The sequence below is a fragment of the Lethenteron reissneri genome, chromosome 64 (assembly GCF_015708825.2).
Source record: "Lethenteron reissneri isolate LAM-NWPU_2019-01 chromosome 64, ASM1570882v1, whole genome shotgun sequence".
Classification (NCBI taxonomy): domain Eukaryota; kingdom Metazoa; phylum Chordata; class Hyperoartia; order Petromyzontiformes; family Petromyzontidae; genus Lethenteron; species Lethenteron reissneri.
The window spans coordinates 6704081-6727354 of record NC_083842.1 but is presented as its reverse complement, the minus strand read 5'-3'; the positions used below and the strand labels follow the sequence as shown (position 1 = coordinate 6727354).

General features: G+C 43.6%; 2 protein-coding genes across 3 annotated transcripts in view; both read right to left on the bottom strand.

Moving 5' to 3' along the window:
- The window catches only part of LOC133359205 (von Willebrand factor A domain-containing protein 7-like), a 47761-nt gene extending 35604 nt beyond the window's left edge, over positions 1-12157 (bottom strand). The window contains exons 1-3 of one of the 2 annotated variants that reach the window (XM_061577629.1): positions 11650-12157; positions 7630-7680; positions 5790-5972 (exon numbers count right to left, since the gene is read on the bottom strand). In XM_061577629.1, the coding sequence (XP_061433613.1) occupies positions 5790-5972 (183 nt within the window). In that variant the 5' untranslated portion in view covers positions 7630-7680; positions 11650-12157. Of the gene's footprint in view, positions 1-5789; positions 5973-7629; positions 8012-11649 lie in introns of those variants that run through there. The other variant, XM_061577628.1, reaches the window with a different exon arrangement.
- Positions 12158-12856: 699 nt separating this feature from the next.
- Positions 12857-23274, bottom strand: part of LOC133358997 (uncharacterized) — an 89595-nt gene continuing 79177 nt past the window's right edge. Inside the window, exons 18-21 of the mRNA XM_061577373.1 lie at positions 21765-22046; positions 19516-19797; positions 15838-16119; positions 12857-13877 (exon numbers count right to left, since the gene is read on the bottom strand). Of these exons, the coding sequence (XP_061433357.1) occupies positions 13491-13877; positions 15838-16119; positions 19516-19797; positions 21765-22046 (1233 nt within the window). The 3' untranslated portion in view covers positions 12857-13490. The remainder of the gene's footprint in view (positions 13878-15837; positions 16120-19515; positions 19798-21764; positions 22047-23274) is intronic.

Below are 23274 nucleotides of genomic sequence, written 5' to 3'. Positions count from 1 at the left end.
AACGAAGCCACGCGTCTCGGACCGGGTGCGCGAACACAAAGCGGATTGAAACACGGCAGTGGCGGATCATTGCACACATGACATTGTTTTCTTCGAGACCATGGTGCTCTGCAAACCCTCGGGCCACCTTCAGAGATTTGTTCATGAAGCCATCCAGATATACAAACACAGACAAAACTTTAATTGAGAAGATGGATTCAGATTGAGAAATCATTGAAAGGATGTGATAAACCACGTCAAGTTTTAACTGCTATGATTTTCACTCACCCACCCGGTTGTCGTTGTCCTCACTCACCCACCCGGTTGTTGTCGTCCTCTCTCACCCACCCGGTTGACGTCGTCCTCACTCACCCACCCGGTTGTCGTCGTCCTCACTCACCCACCGGTAGTCGTCGTCCGATTATGACTTGTACTACAAGTCCATTTACTTGCTAATTTCTCTAGCGCTACCCGTCCATGCACGCCACAAACCCTCCCCCCCTGTGAACTCCCACAGCCAAACTCCCCCCCCTTCCATCTCCCTTCCCGTGCCTATATAAAGCCACAAGAGCAGATAATTTTTTCACACCTGAAGATGGACGCTTGTGTTGCGACCGAAACGTCGTGTTCTATTTTATTATTTTTCTATCTACGTTACTTTACTGAAAGAACCAGAGAGTAACGACAACATATTAAATACGTCATTTGATATGTTACGGATAATTGAGGGTATTTTGAAAATGTGTGTTAAATATATTGCCGAAAATAAAATGTATATTTATATACTGTATTTAAAACTAATAAAATATGGCAACAAGTAGCGTGCCTCTCCTCTCCTTTCATGGCGTTTGTAACCACCACAGTGGCCAAATGGGGGCTCTGGACAGGTGCGAGGGGCTGGTAACCCCTCCACCTTCAATTAACTACCACTAAACTACGAGCTAAAACATTTATTACACTTGTGCTGGAGGCCCCTGGGGGGACAGGCGTCTATGACGTCTCCTGGCCAAACCCCATTTGGCGGAGCCAGGAGACTGAATCCTTAAACTCGGGGCTCCTCCAGAAACAAAATAAAACCACTACGTGTGGCAACGTGGAATGTTCGAATGCTCACTGCGGAGGAGAAGCTGCCACTCCTCTGTCGGGAGCTGGACCAATACCGCCTGGATCTCTGTGGTATACAGGACGTCCGGTGGACCGGCTTTGGCTCCTGCCACCATGAGGGGTGGACAGTCCTCTACTCGGGGCAGAAGACTGCCAAACAACAGGGTGTGGCACTTCTTCTGAATTAAAGAATGAAGAGGGGGTGGGAGCGTGGCGGTGAGGTGTGGGAAGATGTAATCCCCAGGCTACTTTGGGCTCGCCTTCCTATCAACCAAAGTCGAGGAGTAGTTTTCGTGATTACTTATGCCCCCACTGAAAACGAACATCCGTGGAGGGAAGATGCCTTGTATGACCTCCTGTCACAGGTGCTAGCTAAAGTGGCATCGGCGCATCCACACCACATCATAGATGCATGCCGGGTCCAAGCAAGAACATCTGCTGGACTATGTAGTGACGGAACAGTGGATACGAGCCCATGTCCTTGACACCAGGACCTACCGTGGAACTGATCTGCCCACTGACCATCGACTTGTCATCTGTAAGATGCGCCTGCCATTCTTCCACTCCGTTAGTGGATATACAGCCAGGACCCCAATTAAACCTTTAGTGGCATGGTCTCTGCTAGCTGATGAAACTTGCAAGCGAGAATATCATCATCGCTTGTGGCTGGGGTTGGCATCGTCCCCCACTCCTCCTGATGTCGAGGGGAAATGGGCGAGGTTTTGGACTGCGGCTCATGCAGCTGCAATGGCTGCTTTAGGTACACGGTCCAGACCTCCCCAGAGACCCTGGCTGACAGAGAAGGTGTTCAAGTTGGTTGAGAAAAAGTGACAGGCCCACTCTCATCGGCTACAGCATCCCACGTCGGAGAATGAGGAGGTTTACCGCAGCCTTTGCTTGGAGGTTAGGAGAGCCGTGATGTGCTGCAAGGATGGGTGGTGGTCGCAGGTTGCTGAGGAGAAGGAGTCTGCCTCAGTGGCCCACGATCACAAATCGCTCTTTAATTCCATCAAAAAGTAACCTGCAACGCCACACCTATTACCATCATTAAGGGAAAGAACGGTGATCCAATCTCTGACCTCCAGGAACAGGTTTGCAGATTTGCTGAGCATTTCTGTGAGGTCCTGGGGGAGGGGAAATCCCTCAGCCAGGAAAACAATGTGGGACAAAGTGGGGATGACCCTGCTGAGGCTGCAGTGCCTCAAATATTAGAAGAAGTCACCCCCTGTGAGTGGCTGGCTGAGGTGCCATCTGTTGAGGAAGTACTGAGGGCGAACCAGAGTCTGAGACCAGGAAAGGCACCGGGCAGAGATGATCTCCCAAGCGAAATGCTGAGGGAGGGTGGCGTTTGTGCACAGACTGCCCTACATGACATCATAACAACAGTCTGGACCACTGGACGGGTTCCGCCCTGGTGATCCCCCTCTTTAAGAAGGGGGACCGCACAGACTGTAACAACCACAGGGGTATCTCACTCCCCAGTGTGCCGGGAAAGGTCCTGGCAAGGATTATCCAACATTGCCTTGCTAGGCACGCTGAGGTAAGGCTTGCGGCACCCCAATGCGGTTTCAGGAAAGAGCAGTCCTGCAGAGATGCCATTATTTCTGTGCGTCTGCTACAGCAGAGGTGTAGGGAATTCCAACAAGACCTACATCTCTGCTTTATTGACCTGGTCAAGGCCTATGATACCATTAGTAGGTCTGGGCTCTGGGTAGTTCTTAGTGCTTTCGGAGTCCCTGATCCTCTGAGCACGATCATTAAGAACCTTCATGATGGTGAACGGGCCCGAGTAAAACTACGTGGCCAGGAGTCAGAGCCATTCCCTCTACACCTCGGGGTGCGACAGGGATGTCCTCTGGCTCCCATATCATTTAACATCTATTCTGACCACGTAGTTTGTGAAGCCTTCAATAGCTGTACCGGGGGAATTTCCATCTAGTACAGATGCAAGGGGAAGCTGATCGATGCCCGGGTGCGGTCAAGGGCTGGCTCACTATTGCTCAACCACGTAATGTATGCCAATGATCTGGTAATTGCTGCTCACTCAGAGGAGGAGTTGGAGGCACTGCTGCTGAACCTGGAGCTTGCCACCAAGAGGTGGGGCCTTACCATCAGCCCCTCCAAAAACTAAGCACCTGCCTGGGTATTTTGCACCCCCACAACTCCCAATTGGTGATAGGGCAGTTGTGGAGAAAGTGGAGAGTTCCCCATACCTTGGCAGTGTGCTCATGACCGGCTCCGGTTTAACAGCAGTCGAACGGCATTATCTTTTCATCGGTTGCATAACGCTGTGTGGAAGCTACCTGGTCTCTCGCTCCGCACGAAGCTTCAGGTCTTCTCGGCCACCGTTATTCCCTCCCTTCTTTATGCTTGCGAAACGTGGACCCCCATAATGTTACATCTTTGCCGGTTAGAAACATTTAGGCTGGCCTGCTTACGATCTATCCTGGATTTAACCAGGCTGGATTGTGTGAGGAGCTCACAAATCCTTGAAAGATCTGGACAAAGTCCCATCGGTGAGATCCTCTGGCAGGCAATGCTGCATTGGCTGGGTCATGTAGCCCGCATGCCCAGCCACCACATGCCTAAACAGATTTTGTTCGGCTGGATCGAGGGGGAAAAACGGGCGTGGCATGGGCTAGAGAACAGATGGAGTGATTTGGTACAGGAGGATATGGAGCTGTGCGGACTTGCCGATGACTGGTACCAGCGGTGTTAAGATCGGCCTCTGTGGGGGAGGCTCGTGAAGGACACTACTGGGCAGTTGGAGGCAGTCGCCCTCCAACAACAACAGAGGGCGGAGGAGCGACGCTCACAACAATGAGCAGAGCATGGGGTGGCTAAAGCACAGCAAGTTGGCACAGTAGGGGTCACAGGTGGTGCATCAGCCAGTCGTCTCAGTCAGTCGACCCGTGGCATCTGGGTCTGCCCCGTGACCTCCTGCCAGCGGGCGTCCGACACGTCACGTGGCCTCAAGGTGCACATAGCCTGGCACAAGCGTCGTGGTGACGTCACTGCCACTTAGTGGCGAATGGCGGTTGTTGAGGTAGCTCTCCAATTTTACATTAACAGGTTAAATGTCTTACTAACACAGCCACCGTGGCTCATTTTCCTCGATGTGGCGGTGGCTCTACGATCTTACATTGACATGCTAATCTGTCACAATACAATGGCCACCTCCGCTGTTCATCGTCATGAAGATAACTCTCCAATCTTACATTTACATGCAAATGTCATCACTAGCCCCGCCCACTTTGATTATGACCCTTGGGCTACACCCATCTCAAACCTATATAACATTCTGCCTTAGCAGCTCTCCCTTTATTTTTATTTACCTGATGACGATTGCTTGTGTTGCGATCAAAACGTCGTGATATTTTCATTATTTTTTATATCTACGGGGCTTTCCCGAAAGACCCAAAGAATATGTGCAGAGTATATTGTCAAAACCAAACATATAGAAAGATCAAACATAGCAGCAATTATCATGCCACAGTAATACCTATATATATACCATACAAATAACAGAACTATTGAACCTCATATCGAAGAGATGTCTGATGAATTGTGACTTTATACAGTGATATTCCCTCTTGGTAAGCCAAAATCAGACACACTACCTTAATGCTTATGCAATAAGCTGACAATCTAGAAGCTAAGCTCATATGGTCAAATGTATCACATACTTTGAAAATCATTAAAGGCAATTGAATACATTCTATTTTTATTTCATTATTGGCGTGCTTTAATGTCATAATTTGCACGTTCGCGAAGACAGCGTCGTTCAGAACGCTTGCACTGAATACTTGTGCTCTTCTGTTGCAGTAACAGCCATAATTAAGAAGTTGGAGGCTTCCTACGAGCAAATGGTTCTCGTTGGTTATTAGTTAGGTTAAAGGTGCACAGTGACCCTTTTTTTGATGACCGCCCTCATTAATTGTTCTTTTATTTTTGGCTCGGCCGCTAATGTTCTGATTATCTGATTTGTGTATTCGCATAGTTTTGTATTTCGTAAAGAACTTTGAGATGCCATGCTATTAAGGCATCGAATTAATATGAATCTTTATCTTTAAAATGCTACTAAATACATGTTCCGTTATGTTTTGATTGATTCAATTGTAATTACATTTTAGAGTGCCTGAAATGTGATGTACATAGGGATGTTTGCATGTTTGAAATAAAACATGTAATCACTACACATACATTCCTCTCTTATTTCAAGCTTTTACAACCTTGCTTAATTCAAGAAGTGTGCAAACTATAATCTATGTTAATAAGGCTGTTTATTGCTCTCTGCTTGACTTTTGGAGAGAAGATACATTTTAACGTGTACCAAATTAAAACACACCCACAACATTATTTACATGAGCGAAAATTTATCTTTCAATCAGATTGAGAAAGAGATGCTTTGAGGAAGTCTCGTGTAAGACTGGGGTGTAGAATGTATAGGAAATGTAGAAAGCATGCAATGAGTGATTTGCAAATGTGTAAGGAAAACATATTGCAGAATACAACAGTTATGATCAAGCTAATTAACTAGACATTACGCAATTACTGTAAAGGCAGATGAAAACAGGAAAGTGGTTTGTCTGAACTTCATCAAGGGGTGTCAGCAGTTTGCACAGCTCAGGATAGGGGAAGATACAGTTGTAGTTAGCTTCACAAGACCTTAACAAATCTTTGTTTAACCAAGCATCTATTGGTACCTTTGCCATTTCTTCCACCACCACCTCGATAGCTGTAGTGGTCATTTGCACGTGACTAATAGTGCGTTCTTTTGCGAAAATCGATGCAAAGGAGGCCAGCCATTTTTTCGGGAAGAATCCATTTGCTTGTCCGGCCAACAAGGAGAGAGCCAGCAGCAGCCCCACCACTCCCTTCGCTCGCATCTATACACCGAGACACAGTGTTCGACGTGATGAGTTAAAATAGGATTTTATCATACGTACGTATGTTAAATATAAGCATCATGTTGGGTCGCATTACAAAATGCATGTGGTTAGTCGGTAGCAACGGTTTAGGCCTACAATTGCGAAATATGTATTTATATAACTAATTGGTTATACAGAATTTTGAGTTAAGTTGATTAAACCCTGTTTTCTTTGCTCAATTATTAAAAACATCCGTCCATTTGAAACTAAAATGCGAGTAAATTATAATTCCACTCAGCCTCAGAGGTGGCTGGGTGGCTCAAAGATCAGAGAACTGAACGGGCACCGCTGAGATCCTGAGCTCCAACGAGACAGCCACGTTTGATGAAACTGTATTAATTTGATAGTCGCAGCACAGTGACCATTCACTGGGTTACTAATAAGAATTAGCAAAACCAACTCTGCTTATTTCAATGAAAATGTATTCATATAAAGTTGAGAAACGTTAAATGTTCCAATAATTGTACACATTTTATAATTATAATTGATAATATATGCATGGATTTTGAAATTGATAGGCCGACACCATAGGCAGCCTCCTTTCTAGCCTTGTTTCATCAGTGTTAGACCAGAGAACGCAAAAAGGTGTACAGTACAAAGGCAATGCAAGTATCAAAGTATTCATAGCTCGGGTTGGGCAGTTATACTGTATATCTATTGGCCCTTTTTGCCGGTGTCAAAATTATGAAAAAAATAAAAATAGGCTTTACCCTTTCTGGTAATAAAACAGGTGTTAAGATGTTCAAACACCAAATAGATACAGGTTTGTCGTCAGTTACAGGTTTGAATGTTATCTCCATATTGGCAATGCTCTAATTTAAAAAGTTGTTCATCTTGTCCGATGTTTTACTAGGATGCAAAGTGATATAAATTGTCATGAACAATCGTCTTATCCATAACGTCACATATACTGGTATTTGTTAAATAGGCGATCAGAACAGCTAATCAGGGAGGGTCGCAGGAAGTCTCTCTATCCTGTGTCTCTAAACACTGTTTTTCTCCATGTGTCTCCGTGTGTTTCTCTCTACCTATGCCTTTCTCTCCCCATGTTTCTGTGAGTATATATAACAAGATAAAGTCTGTATCTTCACACCCATCTCATAGCTTGGATTGTAAAATCAATATGACTGTAAAATAAATATTATATATTCAAGACCCCTCCCATACTTTGATTCACAAATTTTAACAAAATACGTAACGATTATATACATTAACTCTGCAGTCTCTACACACACAGTCAAGACACAAGGAGATTAACAAGAGAAGGGACACAGGAGAAGAACAACGAGGAGACGAGACATTGGAAGAGAGGGGCTGAGAGAAACTCGATGAGTCCAATTAAAGACACGAGTTAAGAGACAGGCAAATAAACACAGGAGATGGGGAAAATACACAACATGAGACACACGTAAAGACACATGAAAGGAAAATAAGAAATGGAACGGAGACAAAATGAGAGAGATGTAGAAAGAGAGAGGCCCTTGGAAATAACACGGGGATAAAGACACCGAAGAGTAAAGGCACACGGAAAACGACACAAGTCCTGTAACGCCCTTATTGCCATACGAGGTGTTAGTGAATTTTTATATGCACTGCCACTTAGATGAATACTTACGTTTTTTCCTCAGTGTGTCCTCCTTTTGGTGTTGTTGACAGCAAGCCCTATCTTGAAATGAATGATACACGCGGAAGCAGAAAACGACACACACGATAGCACGAAGACAATGCGAAAAAAATAAAAGCTCAACGTGAACGTTATCCGCTGAGTTATTTTCCCATGTAATCGATATCATGCAACTACACAGACAAGAATGAGTGAGCTACTAACAGCAAGGGTTTTTATTCTACTGGTCCCACCCTATTTTAGGCAAATGTTGCATGCCAAACCAAGTGTGTGTAACATAAAAAATACCATGCATTGTGCGTTAGTCACTGTTATATCCTTGCCTTGCTGAAATGATATGGTCCTCTATATTTTATTGCCTGTACTATATACATTTATTCGGTCCTTTAAAAATAGTATGTATTTGGTGACAGTTATAACGGTAGCTGTAAAAAGATGTTGCTGAAATAAAAAAAAAATGGTCAGACTTTGCCATCGCAATGACATGCTTTAAAAATGTGTTGTTCATTTTTGCGTCATTTATTTTCAAGACAGACACGTTTTAAATAAATAAACAGGCAAATGTAATGTATGTGCAGTGGCATCGCGGGATGCCACTGCACGTCGCATAAGGCCAGCCTGTGCGTGAAGCTGCAGGGGACACGCTGCTCACACCACCAACAGCACGGCTGTTGTGCGACATTGCACTCCGGGTGCAGTGCCAGCACCTGAAGGCGAGAGCGCTTGGAAGCCATGGCACCCCGGATGAACCCGGAGGGCTAGTGGCCGGAGGTACCGGGGGTGGGGCCCCCAAAGAAGGGGACTGGGGGACCCCGGGACCTGTTCCAGATGCCTCTAGAAGGTTCTAGAAGGGAGGCGTGGCCAGGAGCCACGCCTCCCTTCCGGCTGCTGTTGAACACTTGAAGACCTGGAGCTGCCACTGAAGACCCGAAGACTCGCCCTAAAGAAGAGCCCGGAGGGCAGAACCCGAACCCCTGGCTAGGGTCGGGCTAAAGCTTAACCAATGTTAGGGCTGAGCTTAACCAGTGTGAGGGCACGATAGTCTGGAGGAGATACCTCCGTAGTGTATCGGGTGGAAAGGCCCATTACCCCTTTATGTTAGGTTTTATTAATGTTATAATAAAACGTGTTTCCTCCAGAGAAGCCTCTCTCTCCATTTATACCCACTACATATGTAATCATGGATGCTTCTATAATACAGGTTTTTTTTTGTTATATCACGTAAATATATGTGTCATTAAACCCGCCACAACCACACACAGCAAATTAGGAAGGTTTGTCACGTAACAACACTTTTATATATTTACGCGATCTAACCCCCAAAACACTGTATTATGGATGATATTGGTCGCAAAAGCCTACGTGATAATTGGAAGCTTCTATAGGTTTCAAGACAATATTAATAATATAAATGGTTGTAGAAATATAAATTACAGAATTAAATAAAAAATACTTACGTGTTTTATATGTATTTTATTGGGATGATAAGAGCATTCAGAAAGGCATTGTAGCACATTATCTCTGCATGATTTACCAATTCACCCTCAACACTTTATGAACGTGCATGACCACACTCAGCCTTGTGAGCGTCAATGAAGGAAAGTAGGGAACATGCTTGTGGTGCAGACATTGACAGTGTGTCCAATCACAACCCATGTGAATGTTAATACATCAAATTTCCAGCTTCTGGCTACTGTAAACATTCACCTGCAGATTCTGTCTTTGGACATGATGAGAATTTGGTGCTGGTGTAATGGTACGCACATTCAACTAGATCGCTGGTTTGATTCAATCCCTCTGGGTGGCAGTTGTAACAATGCGGAACGTTTCTAAAATTCGCTGCCTCTGCCCAACCAGAAATATAAATGGGTGTTCCACAGTCGATTGCCAGGGCACGTGTGGTGGGGAAATGTGTTGGCTACGCCCATCTATTCCAAGATGTCTGGTCAGCGAAGAAGAGCAAACTGAAAACTACCTATAGCTCGCTTTAGTGGGGGCTGTTCTACCAGGAGTGGCCTGAGCAAGCAAGCAAGAAATTGCAGGATTTCATCTTTACTTTTAAATAAGAAACGAGAGAAATGTTATTTTGTCCGTCATCCAGTGTGTACTTTTGCGCTTGCCAATCGGTGCATTCATTACTAACATTAATCTGCAAACCGTTACCGGTACCTGGACTTTGCAGCCAGTAATCTATTCTGAAAACTGTTACCAGTTTACCGGTTGGCGCCTTGTTATTGCGGTTGTGTTGTAATTGGAACACTGCACACCATTACATTGGTGGATGAAGGGGTCAACTTAGTTCATCTGGGTCCACCTTCGATACGTCTCGTAGATATACATATTATGCTATGTTTTCCAGTTGTATCTCAATATTTACAATTCTCTAGGGATCTTGTTACATATGACCGCTGTTTGCAAATTTTATTTTTCTATAATTTGCAGTCGTTCATTCCCATCGGACGTTATTTTGATGATGGTGTTTGCATATCTGTGATGGCTAATATTATCCCTGCCCATGATTGTCTCCTGCCTGCTTTTATGTCTCCAGTCACACTTTCAGAAAACATCGTCGGAGGTCACTGTGAATAATCTTGGTGAGTGCATGCCATCCTTTCTGACTCCCCTTCTAATTTGCATCACATTTATTTTTCCGTGCATTAGTGAGACAATATAAACTTTTAGACTGTACATGAAAAAATGTCACCTCTTACGTGAAAGCATTATCGCAGATTCAAACTTGCAAACTTGTATGTTGCAGTGTGAGGGTTACTGTTTATAAATGTGGAGAAGCGTTGATCTGTTCATAATTGCAGCCGTACTTTGACTTAAGTTTGTATTTTTTTAAAGTTCAATATTGGCACTAAACAGGTATATTGGCAGATAAAACATCATTAAATATATGAATCCGGCTTGTTAGGCACACAAAATTCGCTCACTCACGAAGAGAGACTATGACTCAGAGGCATTAGAAACCACAGACCAGCAGCAAGGCGTCACGCAGTGAGCCGGCGCCAGCAATTGTCCAACGCCTGCCGTACTCTATATGGACGTATTCGCGGCACACAAGTGCAGCATAACACACCGGTCCTCATGAAACAGTCTAAAATTTTAAAAATTAATACGAAAATCTGTGTATCAGTCTTTAATTGACCCTGTCGCCAAGTTTGACACGATTTTAAGGTTACTTCAGTCTATTGAGACTTGCTAGAAAAGGTCAATATTGACCATTGATTTGGGTCCGTTGAATCGAAGAACTGTTCGACCAAACTAGGGCACGAGTGAAATCTGCCTTTGCAACATGTAACCAATAGCCATCAGGCTGGGTGCTATACGGCAACAGACTGTATAACGTCGTGTTCAGCCGCTCATAACATTAGTCTTCCGACTGCTTCGACATTACGAGAACTGATTTTGACGCGCCCCACAAGATTTTATGACCAGGGTTGCGAATCGCGGGTAAATAATTATTGCAAAAAATTAGTGTTTTTATATACCGTGTACCAGTGTACCGCTAATACGTTCCTATGGTTATGTAGTTTCAGCCAATCACTGAGTGTTCATAGATGCGGGAGGAAATCAGAGAAATGCCATGCATGCAATGGTGAACACTATTCCATACAGATGGAACAGATAGAGATTAGCCCACACTTTGCTGTACCACCCTTCTCCTGGAAAGGCAGGGTATACGTACCTCAACACCCATGGGAAGGTAGTTTCGCAACCTTTATGTAAATCCACCATTTGCCTCCAGTGCCGGTTTACAGGTGTGCATCACCACCTCATGTTTACAAGTGGAAATGTTATGACAACAGGCCAATAACCTACAGTCATACCATGTGTGCGTGTTGGAGAGGGGGTTTGGGGCAGTGGTGTTGCAGTCATTCATGCACCGCACTCTGAACTAGGGTAGTTTTTGAAATACCAATAACCGAATGGAAACAATGGGTATAACCTCGTTAAGAGTTTCCCACACATATAGAGAAATGCCTGGTAACCAATATAATATTTTACCTTTTTAACTGAGAAACGGAGATGGCAGTCATGAAGTAATGATTACCACACTAGACTGCAATCCAGAGGTCGCTGGTTCTGTTTCATCTCCTGTCAATATAAATGGGTACACCAGAGGTAATTGATCCACACCTCGGCCAAAACGCCTGGTTAGCGTGGAAAAGTAGACCAAATTCCACACAACAGAAGATGGAGGCACCTCGCCTTCTAAACTATTGCCAGGTCAAACAAATACGTACTGCTTTAAACTCAGTGTTGGACTCAGTAAAGCAACACTTTTCATTCCACTTTACTCTTCATCCTTGATGCCAATTACTCAACCCATCGCTGTGATATCTTATTCTACGTCTGGTTTTAGGCCTCTCTCAAACAGGAGTGCAATGCATTGGGGGAAATATCTTCAGTTAATTTACACTTAAGTTAATGCCACATCTTTGTTGCTCGTATCCAGATACAATTCATCACGATCTAAGGCGTGCTACCCTTTTTAAATGCATCGTACCTCGCGCAAAAAAAAATTGGTTTAGCCTGGCATTATTTTGGTTGACGCCCCTCGTTTCGCAAAGGAATTGACCTTCAAATTGCGTCTAAATTCAATTCCATATCTGAGTTTGAACAAAAATATAATAGGCTTTAAGTAAATTTTCGTAAACATTTGTATCGACTGTTTTTGCGACTACGTAATAATACTAGCACTGCCCACGCATTTGCAAGGGATACGTTGGAGGGGTGGAAGGTGGCTGTGGAGTGTGACGTCAGCACGTACCAACAGCTCAACGCTATGGGATGCGGGCGACGTCATCACGCAGCTCTGAGCTGTGAAATCAACACCGCGCACGCACAATTTTCATGCCCGCACGCGAGCCAGACAGCCAGCCAGCAAAACTCTTCTGTCGTATTTCGTATGACTTTATGCAACTGTATGCATTACTCTACTTGCCTAAGCTAGTCAAATTTGTTTCCTTGAAGTTATATATTATACATGTTTTATATACATATTTTAAGTGCAATGTAGCATTTTCCTTAGCCTTTTCCACATTTTAGTGTATTAATTTTATTCATTCTTAAATGCAGTTTCCATTTAGTTAACTTTCGATATTTAAAACAATATATTTTACTTTGTTTCTTGACGTAATCTATATTCCCGTTGCAAATGTGACAATGTCTCACGTTTCATCTCGTTAAAAAAAGGGATACAACAACAGTCCCTTAAAATGTTTATTGGATCTTCCTGGCTCATGAAATATGCCTCCCTCGCATTACAATGAGCTGCCCCCACCCCCCTTTACTTTTTATTAGAAATATTTTACAACCGAATGTAAATCCCGACACCAAAACGTAATAAGTAACATTTACAAATCATAAAATTAATTTAGATAAGTGAACAAACCAACTATGGGACCACATAATAACACAATCACCTCTAAAAGCAACATGTAAACCACCACTTATAATAGTGCAGCATGATTTTCATGAACTGTTTACAGGTTCATAGGCACGAGTCTCCTGAGATAGCCAGCTGATCATATCTACATTAACACGTCTATCCATATTCATTATATATACCAGAAATATGAAAGTAGTGCAGAGTATAATTAAAAAATATATATTTTAAAGCAAGCCCATACAATTACCCCACGACCAGTATTTAAGCGTGGGGAGACGTTACTCCCCCCTGTTTTATTTATCACTCACACCATACTTGGCTGAGTTAGTGTGAATATATTTCCAGGTCTTGTGTTGGCAAAATTAATAGCACAAAACATGAAGAGAACAACAGTATTTTCTCCCACAATAAAACTAATTTCTTGCCTGCATTACACATGTCAAAGCATTTGAAATCACATCACAATAGTGATCCCACTTAGGGCCAGGCCAAATGCCAATATGACCATTTCCCAGATGCCAATATGGAAAACAGTAAACCCTGCCGATGTCTTAGATTCCTTCATGTCGTAGGAGCACACACGCAAGTTCCCAGCCACATCTGTGACGTCAACGCTAAACACCGTGTTGCAGCAGTCTCCAGAATAGCTCTTGGTCAATGTCTTCTCGCCAACGTTGTTGCTCATGTCACCAGGTGGATTTATCATCTTGATTCCAGACCCAGTGTCATCGAACCGGATGGTCACATTCCACGTGCTGGATTTGCACTTGGCATCTGCAAGCTTGTTTGAGCACTTTGTTTCGGTCAACGTTTCACAGGTCGGAAGAGATGCGTCATCATACTGTGCCCATGGATGGGGTGGGGGCAGGTATAGATCATGCATTAATTTTGAGATAAATATTGAGATGAAATCTGCATCATACATTGCAAGCACATATATAAGTAATAACATGCTATTGTACATTAATATCCCAGTCATGACATTAATACATGGGCAGGAGTGATTGGAAGACATGGGCCAGATCAGTGCAATGACAACACTAGCATATCTACAAAAGCAGGTGAATGCCAGATTCAAGCAAGGACTGCTGGACTAAATAGTAGCTGAGCATTGACCTCAAGTCCATGTTCTTGTCATAATGGACTCCGGGAAAACATTGCCAAATACGGTTTTATCGAATGCTTCCTACAGCTATACATGGTTTTCTTAACGAGGTCTATTTTCCGGAACACGGGGGTGATGTTTTGGCTATACGTGGTTTGACGCTACAAAGATTCTCATCTCAGTGTCGAAAAGTAGCACGCATTCCGCTTGTACTGGCCTGTATATGCCGAGGTTTCACATCTCGTCGCCACCTTCCCTCAAAACACAATCATGTGATCTCACTTTTTAATCATGGCCCCTGAGGTCAGTTGAGTGGTGGTGATTGTAGTGAGAAAAATCAGAGAAAAGTGATGACTTTCGTGCAAAAAGTGCAGTTGTTAGGCTTGCAAGATGTGAGAGCGCTGCATCCATTGGATGATACTATGGTGTAATTGAATCGACTGTGAGAACGATTTATACATAGGTAAGATGTCTGTTTTTAGTGTATGTTTAACCCAAAAACCTCTTATGTATGTTTTTATATGATAGTGTAACCCATACGCAACATGCTCATGCACAACGCAAATGTTCACAAATTGCCACATGCATATAGCCATGAATTCGATGAGGACGTCAGTCATACATACGCCTACATGGTGAATCATTATTATTCAAATAACAGTGTTAGGGGCGAGTGTTGGGCTAGCAATTGCGGTGGTACCTCGGTATGCGTCGTAAATTCGTTCCAGAAGGTAGGACTTATACCGAAAATGACGTATACCAAACGAATTTTTCGCATAAGAAATAAAGGGAAAGGAAATAATCCGTTCCAGAGGAAAATGAATTATATTTTACATGGCATATTATACATTAATGGGGTTGTATAAAATAATTTAGACACTAATTACTAATATGCATACAGAAGCCACGTGACCAGCGCTGCTGCCAGCTGCGCTTGTCACGTGGCGTGCTTCAACCCCGCACGTCGCGCGCGCCTCGACTCGGGGCTCCACCCTCCATGGGGGCAGCCCGCCGCGACCCCCGCCCCTCTCCCCCACGTCCCCCGCCCCTCTCCCTAACGTCCCCCGCCCCTCTCCCTAACGTCCCCCGCCCCTCTCCCCCATGCCACCATGCCCCTCTCGCTTTGTCTCAGTCGTGAACGGGGCATACGCGGGTACTGTACACGGTGACTCATCCCGACCCATACAAGTTCTAGCAAACGCGTCGTATCCCAAGCAAGACGTCGTATCCCAAGACATTTTTTTCTCGAAAAAACATGACGTATACCAATTTTGACTTATTTCAAAGCGGTCGTATACCGAGGTTTCACTGTAATTGGAAATTGGAATAATTAAGACGGGATTTTGTGTTGATGTAAAATAGTATTCACACAAATGGAGAGCGACTTAGCATCCTTGCTCACAATAACAAGGTGGAAATCATATAGAATAAGTTAAAGAGGAATTGCGTGATAATTTCAGAGCCACGACCACAACCTAATTTTTCCCATATGGTCAATTATTTGTCGGACGTAGTTTTACACGTAATTTTTTTGGAACATAACCCCCGCGTTCGCCGAGGTTTTCCTGTACAGTGAAGTTCATCTGTCCACTGACCATTGACTCGTTAATTTTCTCAACACCTTTAGGCTAATTCAATATAGCATGTAATTTGCATATAACATTATATATATATCGTAGTGTAGTTTCAACGGTACCTTCATGTCATAGGAGCACACACGTGTGTTCCCTGCTATGTCTGTGATGCTGATGCTTAGACTTGTGTTACAGCAGTCTCCTGAAAAGCTCTTGTTCAACGTCTTCTCGCCAACGTTGTTGCTCATGTCACTAGGAGGATCTATCATTTTGATGCCTGACCCAGTGTCATTGAATCGGATGTTCGCGTTCCACGTGCTGGATTTGCACTTGGCGCCCTCAAGCTTGTTTGGGCATTTTGTTTCAGTCAACATTTCGCAGGTCGGAAGAGATGCGTCATCATACTGTACCCGTCGATGGGGAGGGGGGCGGGGGTTATAGATAATGCATTAATTTGGAGATTCATATTGAGATAAAATGTGCATCATACATTGCAAGCATATATATGTTTTAATAATTAAAATGCTATTCTACATTAATATCCGAGTCATGGCATTAATACCTGGGCAGGAGTGATTGGAAGACATGGGCCAGATCAGTGCAATGACAACACTAGCATATCTACAAAACAAGTGAATGCCGGATTCAAGCAAGGACTGCTGGACTAAATAGTAGCTGAGCATTGACCTCAAATCCATGTTCTTGTCATGAGGGACTCCGAGAAAACATTGCCAAATGCGGTTTTATCGAATGTTGGTTACAGCTATACATGGTTTTCTTAACGAGGTCTATTTTCCGGAACACGGGGGTGATGTTTTGGCTATACGTGTGTAATAAAAGACTCCGTCAGGCGATGCTGGTCTCCGTTTGTCTTTAATTCAGGTTCTTCTCCGCACCCCCACTGGCCTCCTCTCGGACCAGTGTTGTCTCGCGCGCGCCCCGCGCACGCTCCCTCTCGCGTGCCACGCACGCTCTCTCTCGCGTGCCCCGCACGCTCCTCCGTTAGCTCCTCTATTACCGCACTCCGCACACCGCTGGCCGACGGCGTGCTGAGGTCCTTCGGCCACGTGGCCGATGGCGTGGATCTTTCCTCACCACCCGACGTGGCTCAGCCTCTTAATTTCCCCGACTGCCCCGATCTCTTCCGGGCTCCCACTTATATCCATTCCCCCCACATGACCCTGACTCCCGCCTCCCGGATCGTCAGATCCGGCCTTCCCATACTACCCTGCTGGCTCCGCCCCCATTCACCTCGCCTCCCATTGGAGCCGAGGTGAACAGTGGCCCCTCCCACACGCCCCGCAGACCAGGCTCCGCCCCCCAATGCCCCGGGCCGCGTGATTAAACCAGAGGCCAGCAACAACCCCATTTACGCTCACATTACACGTGGTTTGACACTACTAAGATTCTCATCTTAGTGTCGAAAAGTAGCATGCATTCCGCTTGTACTGCCCTGTATATGCCGAGGTTTCACATCTCGTCGCCACCTTCCCTCAAAACACAATCATGTGATCTCACTTTTTAATCATGGCCCCTGAGGTCAGTTGAGTGGTGGTGATTGTAGTGAGAAAAATCAGAGAAAAGTGATGACTTTAGTGCAAAAAGTGCAGTTGTTAGGCTTGCAAGAGGTGAGAGTGCTGCATCCATTGGAAGATACTATGGTGTAATTGAATCGACTGTGAGAACGATTTATATATAAATTTCGATTTAAAGCTTTCGTGACTGCAGGGATTCATCTTCTTGGTTCTTTAGGTAAAGTCACGTAGAATGGAAATAATAAAATAATAAAAATTAAACATAATAAAATAATTCTCACGACGTTTCGGCCACAACGCAAGCAGCCGTCCTCAGGTGAAGAACAGGTCTGTCGAGAAGACAGAGTCTGAATAACAACCCCAGACTTGGAGCGTCTTTTTTAAGCTGGGTTGGAGGGGGGAGAGAGCGCCTTGACAAAATAATTTGCATATCAAGAGGAATTTAGCATATTTATGGAAAATGCAGATATGCGATTAGTACTACTTGTGAAATGCGTAGGAGGTTTGGCGGGGGGTTTAAAGTCATTATGCCCGTGCATTATGCAGGATTAGCAGCATCAAAGGGAGGGGGTAGGGGTAGCATTAATAAAGAGAAGAAATGTTAATAGTATGTATCTGCAGTAACTAAACCACCACGTAGACAGTTAAAGTATAAACTACATAGTATCATCAGTATACTAAATATACTCTTCAATAAGCTGAGCTACTAACAGTAAGTAATACATTACAATTCTACGTCGCAAAAAATATAATATGCTTCCAGCTAAACTTTATTCTCTTACATCACACGGGTATACCCTGTACTATATACTGCCATAGACAAACCCAACATTAAATTATATACTGTATTATTATAATACACCACCCTATACAATTAATATATAGTATCGTAATTGTATAGTGAATATACAGCAGTGTGATATACAGTAGGGTAGGTAGAATAATACATAGTGTAATATTGCAATGTATAAGGTATAGGGTGGTGTATTATAATAATACAGTATGTAATTTAATGTTGGGTTTGTCTATGGCAGTATATAGTACGAGGTATACCCGTGTGATGTAAGAGAATAAAGTTTAGCTGGAAGCATATTATATTGTTTGCGATGTAGAATTGTAATGTATTACTTACTGTTAGTAGCTCAGCTTATTGAAGAGTATATTTAGTATACTGATGATACTATGTAGTTTATACTTTAACTGTCTACGTGGTGGTTTAGTTACTGCAGATACATACTATTAACATTTCTTCTCTTTATTAATGCTACCCCTACCCCCTCCCTTTGATGCTGCTAATCCTGCATAATGCACGGGCATAATGACTTTAAACCCCACGCCAAACCTCCTACGCATTTCACAAGTAGTGCTAATCGCATATCTGCATTTCCCATAAATATGCTTAATTCCTCTTGATATGCAAATTATTTTGTCAAGGCGCTCTCTCCCCCCTCCAACCCAGCTTAAAAAAGACGCTCCAAGCCTGGGGTTGTCATTCAGACTCTGTCTTCTCGATAGACCTGTTCTTCACCTGAGGACGGCTGCTTGCGTTGTGGCCGAAACGTCGTGAGAATTATTTTATTATGTTTTATTTTAATTATTTTATTATTTCCATTCTACGTGACTTTACCGAAAGAACCAAGAAGATTTATACATAGGTAAGATGTCTGTTTTTAGTGTATGTTTAACCCAAAAACTTCTTATGTATGTTTTTATATGATAGGGTAACCCATACGCAACACGCTCATGCACAATGCCAATGTTCACACATTGCCACATGCACATAGCCATTAATTCGTTGAGGACGTCAGTCATACAGACGCCTACATGGTGAATCACTATTATTCAAATAACAGTGTTAGGGGCGAGTGTTGGGCTAGCAATTAATTGGAAATTGGAATAATTAAGACGGGATTTTGTTTTGATGTAAAATAGTATTCACACAAATGGAGAGCGACTTAGCATCCTTGCTTACAATAACAAGGTGGAAATCATATAGAATAAGTTAAAGAGGAATTGGTTGATAATTTCAGAGCCAGGACCACAACGTAATTTTTCCCAAATGGTCAATTATTTGTCGGACGTAGTTTTACACGGAAATTTTTTTGGAACATAACCCCCACGTTCGCCGAGGTTTTCCTGTACAGTGAAGTTCATCTGTCCACTGACCATTGACTCGTTAGTTTTCTTAACACCTTTAGGCTAATTCAATATAGCATGTAATTTGTATATAACATTATATATATCGTAGTGTAGTTTCAACTGTACCTTCATGTCATAGGAGCACACACGTGTGTTCCCTGCTATGTCTGTGATGCTGATGCTTAGACTTGTGTTACAGCAGTCTCCTGAAAAGCTCTTGGTCAACGTCTTCTCGCCAACGTTGGTGCTCATGTCACTAGGAGGATATATCATTTTGATGCCTGACCCAGTGTCATTGAATCGGATGTTCGCGTTCCACGTGCTGGATTTGCACTTGGCGCCCTCAAGCTTGTTTGGGCATTTTGATTCAGTCAACATTTCGCAGGTCGGAAGAGATGCGTCATCATACTGTGCCCGACGATGGAGAGGGGGGCGGGGGGTTATAGATAATGCATTAATTTGGAGATTCATACTGAGATAAAATGTGCATCATACATTGCAAGCATATATATGTTTTAATAATTAAAATTCTGTTGTTCATTAATATCCGAGTCATGGCATTAATACCTGGGCAGGAGTGATTGGAAGACATGGGCCAGATCAGTGCAATGACAACACTAGCATATCTACAAAACAGGTGAATGCCGGATTCAAGCAAGGACTGCTGGACTAAATAGTAGCTGAGCATTGACCTCAAGTCCATGTTCTTGTCATGAGAGACTCCGAGAAAACATTGCCAAATGCGGCTTCATCGAATGTTTGTTACAGCTATACATGGTTTTCTTAACGAGGTCTATTTTCCGGAACACGGGGGTGATGTTTTGGCTCTACGTGGTTTGACGCTACTAAGATTATCATCTCAGTGTCGAAAAGCAGCACGCATTCCGCTTGGACTGGCCTGTATATGCCGAGGTTTCACATCTCGTCGCCACCTTCCCTCAAAACACAATCATGTGATCTCACTTTTTAATCATGGCCCCTGAGGTCAGTTGAGTGGTGGTGATTGTAGTGAGAAAAATCAGAGAAAAGTGATGACTTTCGTGCAAAAAGTGCAGTTGTTAGGCTTGCAAGAGGTGAGAGCGCTGCATCCATTGGATGATACTATGGTGTAATTGAATCGACTGTGAGAACGATTTATACATAGGTAAGATGTCTGTTTTTAGTGTATGTTTAACCCAAAAACCTCTTATGTATGTTTTTATATGATAGTGTAACCCATACGCAACACGCTCATGCACAACGCAAATGTTCACAAATTGCCACATGCATATAGCCATGAATTCGATGAGGACGTCAGTCATACATACGCCTACATGGTGAATCATTATTATTCAAATAACAGTGTTAGGGGCGAGTGTTGGGCTAGCAATTGCAGTGGTACCTCGGTATGCGTCGTAAATTCGTTCCAGAAGGTAGGACTTATACCGAAAATGACGTATACCAAACGAATTTTTCGCATAAGAAATAAAGGGAAAGGAAATAATCCGTTCCAGAGGAAAATGAATTATATTTTACATGGCATATCATACATTAATGGGGTTGTATAAAATAATTTAGACACTAATTACTAATATGCATACAGAAGCCACGTGACCAGCGCTGCTGCCAGCTGCGCTTGTCACGTGGCGTGCTTCAACCCCGCACGTCGCGCGCGCCTCGACTCGGGGCTCCACCCTCCATGGGGGCAGCCCGCCGCGACCCCCGCCCCTCTCCCCCACGTCCCCCGCCCCTCTCCCTAACGTCCCCCGCCCCTCTCCCTAACGTCCCCCGCCCCTCTCCCCCATGCCACCCTGCCCCTCTCGCTTTGTCTCAGTCGTGAACGGGGCATACGCGGGTACTGTACACGGTGACTCATCTCGACCCATACAAGTTCTAGCAAACGCGTCGTATCCCAAGCAAGACGTCGTATCCCAAGACATTTTTTTCTCGAAAAAACATGACGTATACCAATTTTGACTTATTCCAAAGCGGTCGTATACCGAGGTTTCACTGTAATTGGAAATTGGAATAATTAAGACAGGATTTTGTGTTGATGTAAAATAGTATTCACACAAATGGAGAGCGACTTAGCATCCTTGCTCACAATAACAAGGTGGAAATCATATAGAATAAGTTAAAGAGGAATTGCGTGATAATTTCAGAGCCACGACCACAACCTAATTTTTCCCATATGGTCAATTATTTGTCGGACGTAGTTTTACACATAATTTTTTTGGAACATAACCCCCGCGTTCGCCGAGGTTTTCCTGTACAGTGAAGTTCATCTGTCCACTGACCATTGACTCGTTAGTTGTCTTAACACCTTTAGGCTAATTCAATATAGCATGTAATTTGTATATAACATTATATATATCGTAGTGTAGTTTCAACTGTACCTTCATGTCATAGGAGCACACACGTGTGTTCCCTGCTATGTCTGTGATGCTGATGCTTAGACTTGTGTTACAGCAGTCTCCTGAAAAGCTCTTGGTCAACGTCTTCTCGCCAACGTTGGTGCTCATGTCACTAGGAGGATCTATCATTTTGATGCCTGACCCAGTGTCATTGAATCGGATGTTCGCGTTCCACGTGCTGGATTTGCACTTGGCGCCCTCAAGCTTGTTTGGGCATTTTGATTCAGTCAACATTTCGCAGGTCGGAAGAGATGCGTCATCATACTGTGCCCGACGATGGAGAGGGGGCGGGGGGTTATAGATAATGCATTAATTTGGAGATTCATACTGAGATAAAATGTGCATCATACATTGCAAGCATATATATGTTTTAATAATTAAAATGCTGTTGTTCATTAATATCCGAGTCATGGCATTAATACCTGGGCAGGAGTGATTGGAAGACATGGGCTAGATCAGTGCAATGACAACACTAGCATATCTACAAAACAGGTGAATGCCGGATTCAAGCAAGGACTGCTGGACTAAATAGTAGCTGAGCATTGACCTCAAGTCCATGTTCTTGTCATGAGAGACTCCGAGAAAACATTGCCAAATGCGGCTTTATCGAATGTTTGTTACAGCTATACATGGTTTTCTTAACGAGGTCTATTTTCCGGAACACGGGGGTGATGTTTTGGCTATACGTGGTTTGACGCTACTAAGATTATCATCTCAGTGTCGAAAAGTAGCACGCATTCCGCTTGGACTGGCCTGTATATGCCGAGGTTTCACATCTCGTCGCCACCTTCCCTCAAAACACAATCATGTGATCTCACTTTTTAATCATGGCCCCTGAGGTCAGTTGAGTGGTGGTGATTGTAGTGAGAAAAATCAGAGAAAAGTGATGACTTTCGTGCAAAAAGTGCAGTTGTTAGGCTTGCAAGAGGTGAGAGCGCTGCATCCATTGGATGATACTATGGTGTAATTGAATCGACTGTGAGAACGATTTATACATAGGTAAGATGTCTGTTTTTAGTGTATGTTTAACCCAAAAACCTCTTATGTATGTTTTTATATGATAGTGTAACCCATACGCAACACGCTCATGCACAACGCAAATGTTCACAAATTGCCACATGCATATAGCCATGAATTCGATGAGGACGTCAGTCATACATACGCCTACATGGTGAATCATTATTATTCAAATAACAGTGTTAGGGGCGAGTGTTGGGCTAGCAATTGCAGTGGTACCTCGGTATGCGTCGTAAATTCGTTCCAGAAGGTAGGACTTATACCGAAAATGACGTATACCAAACGAATTTTTCGCATAAGAAATAAAGGGAAAGGAAATAATCCGTTCCAGAGGAAAATGAATTATATTTTACATGGCATATCATACATTAATGGGGTTGTATAAAATAATTTAGACACTAATTACTAATATGCATACAGAAGCCACGTGACCAGCGCTGCTGCCAGCTGCGCTTGTCACGTGGCGTGCTTCAAC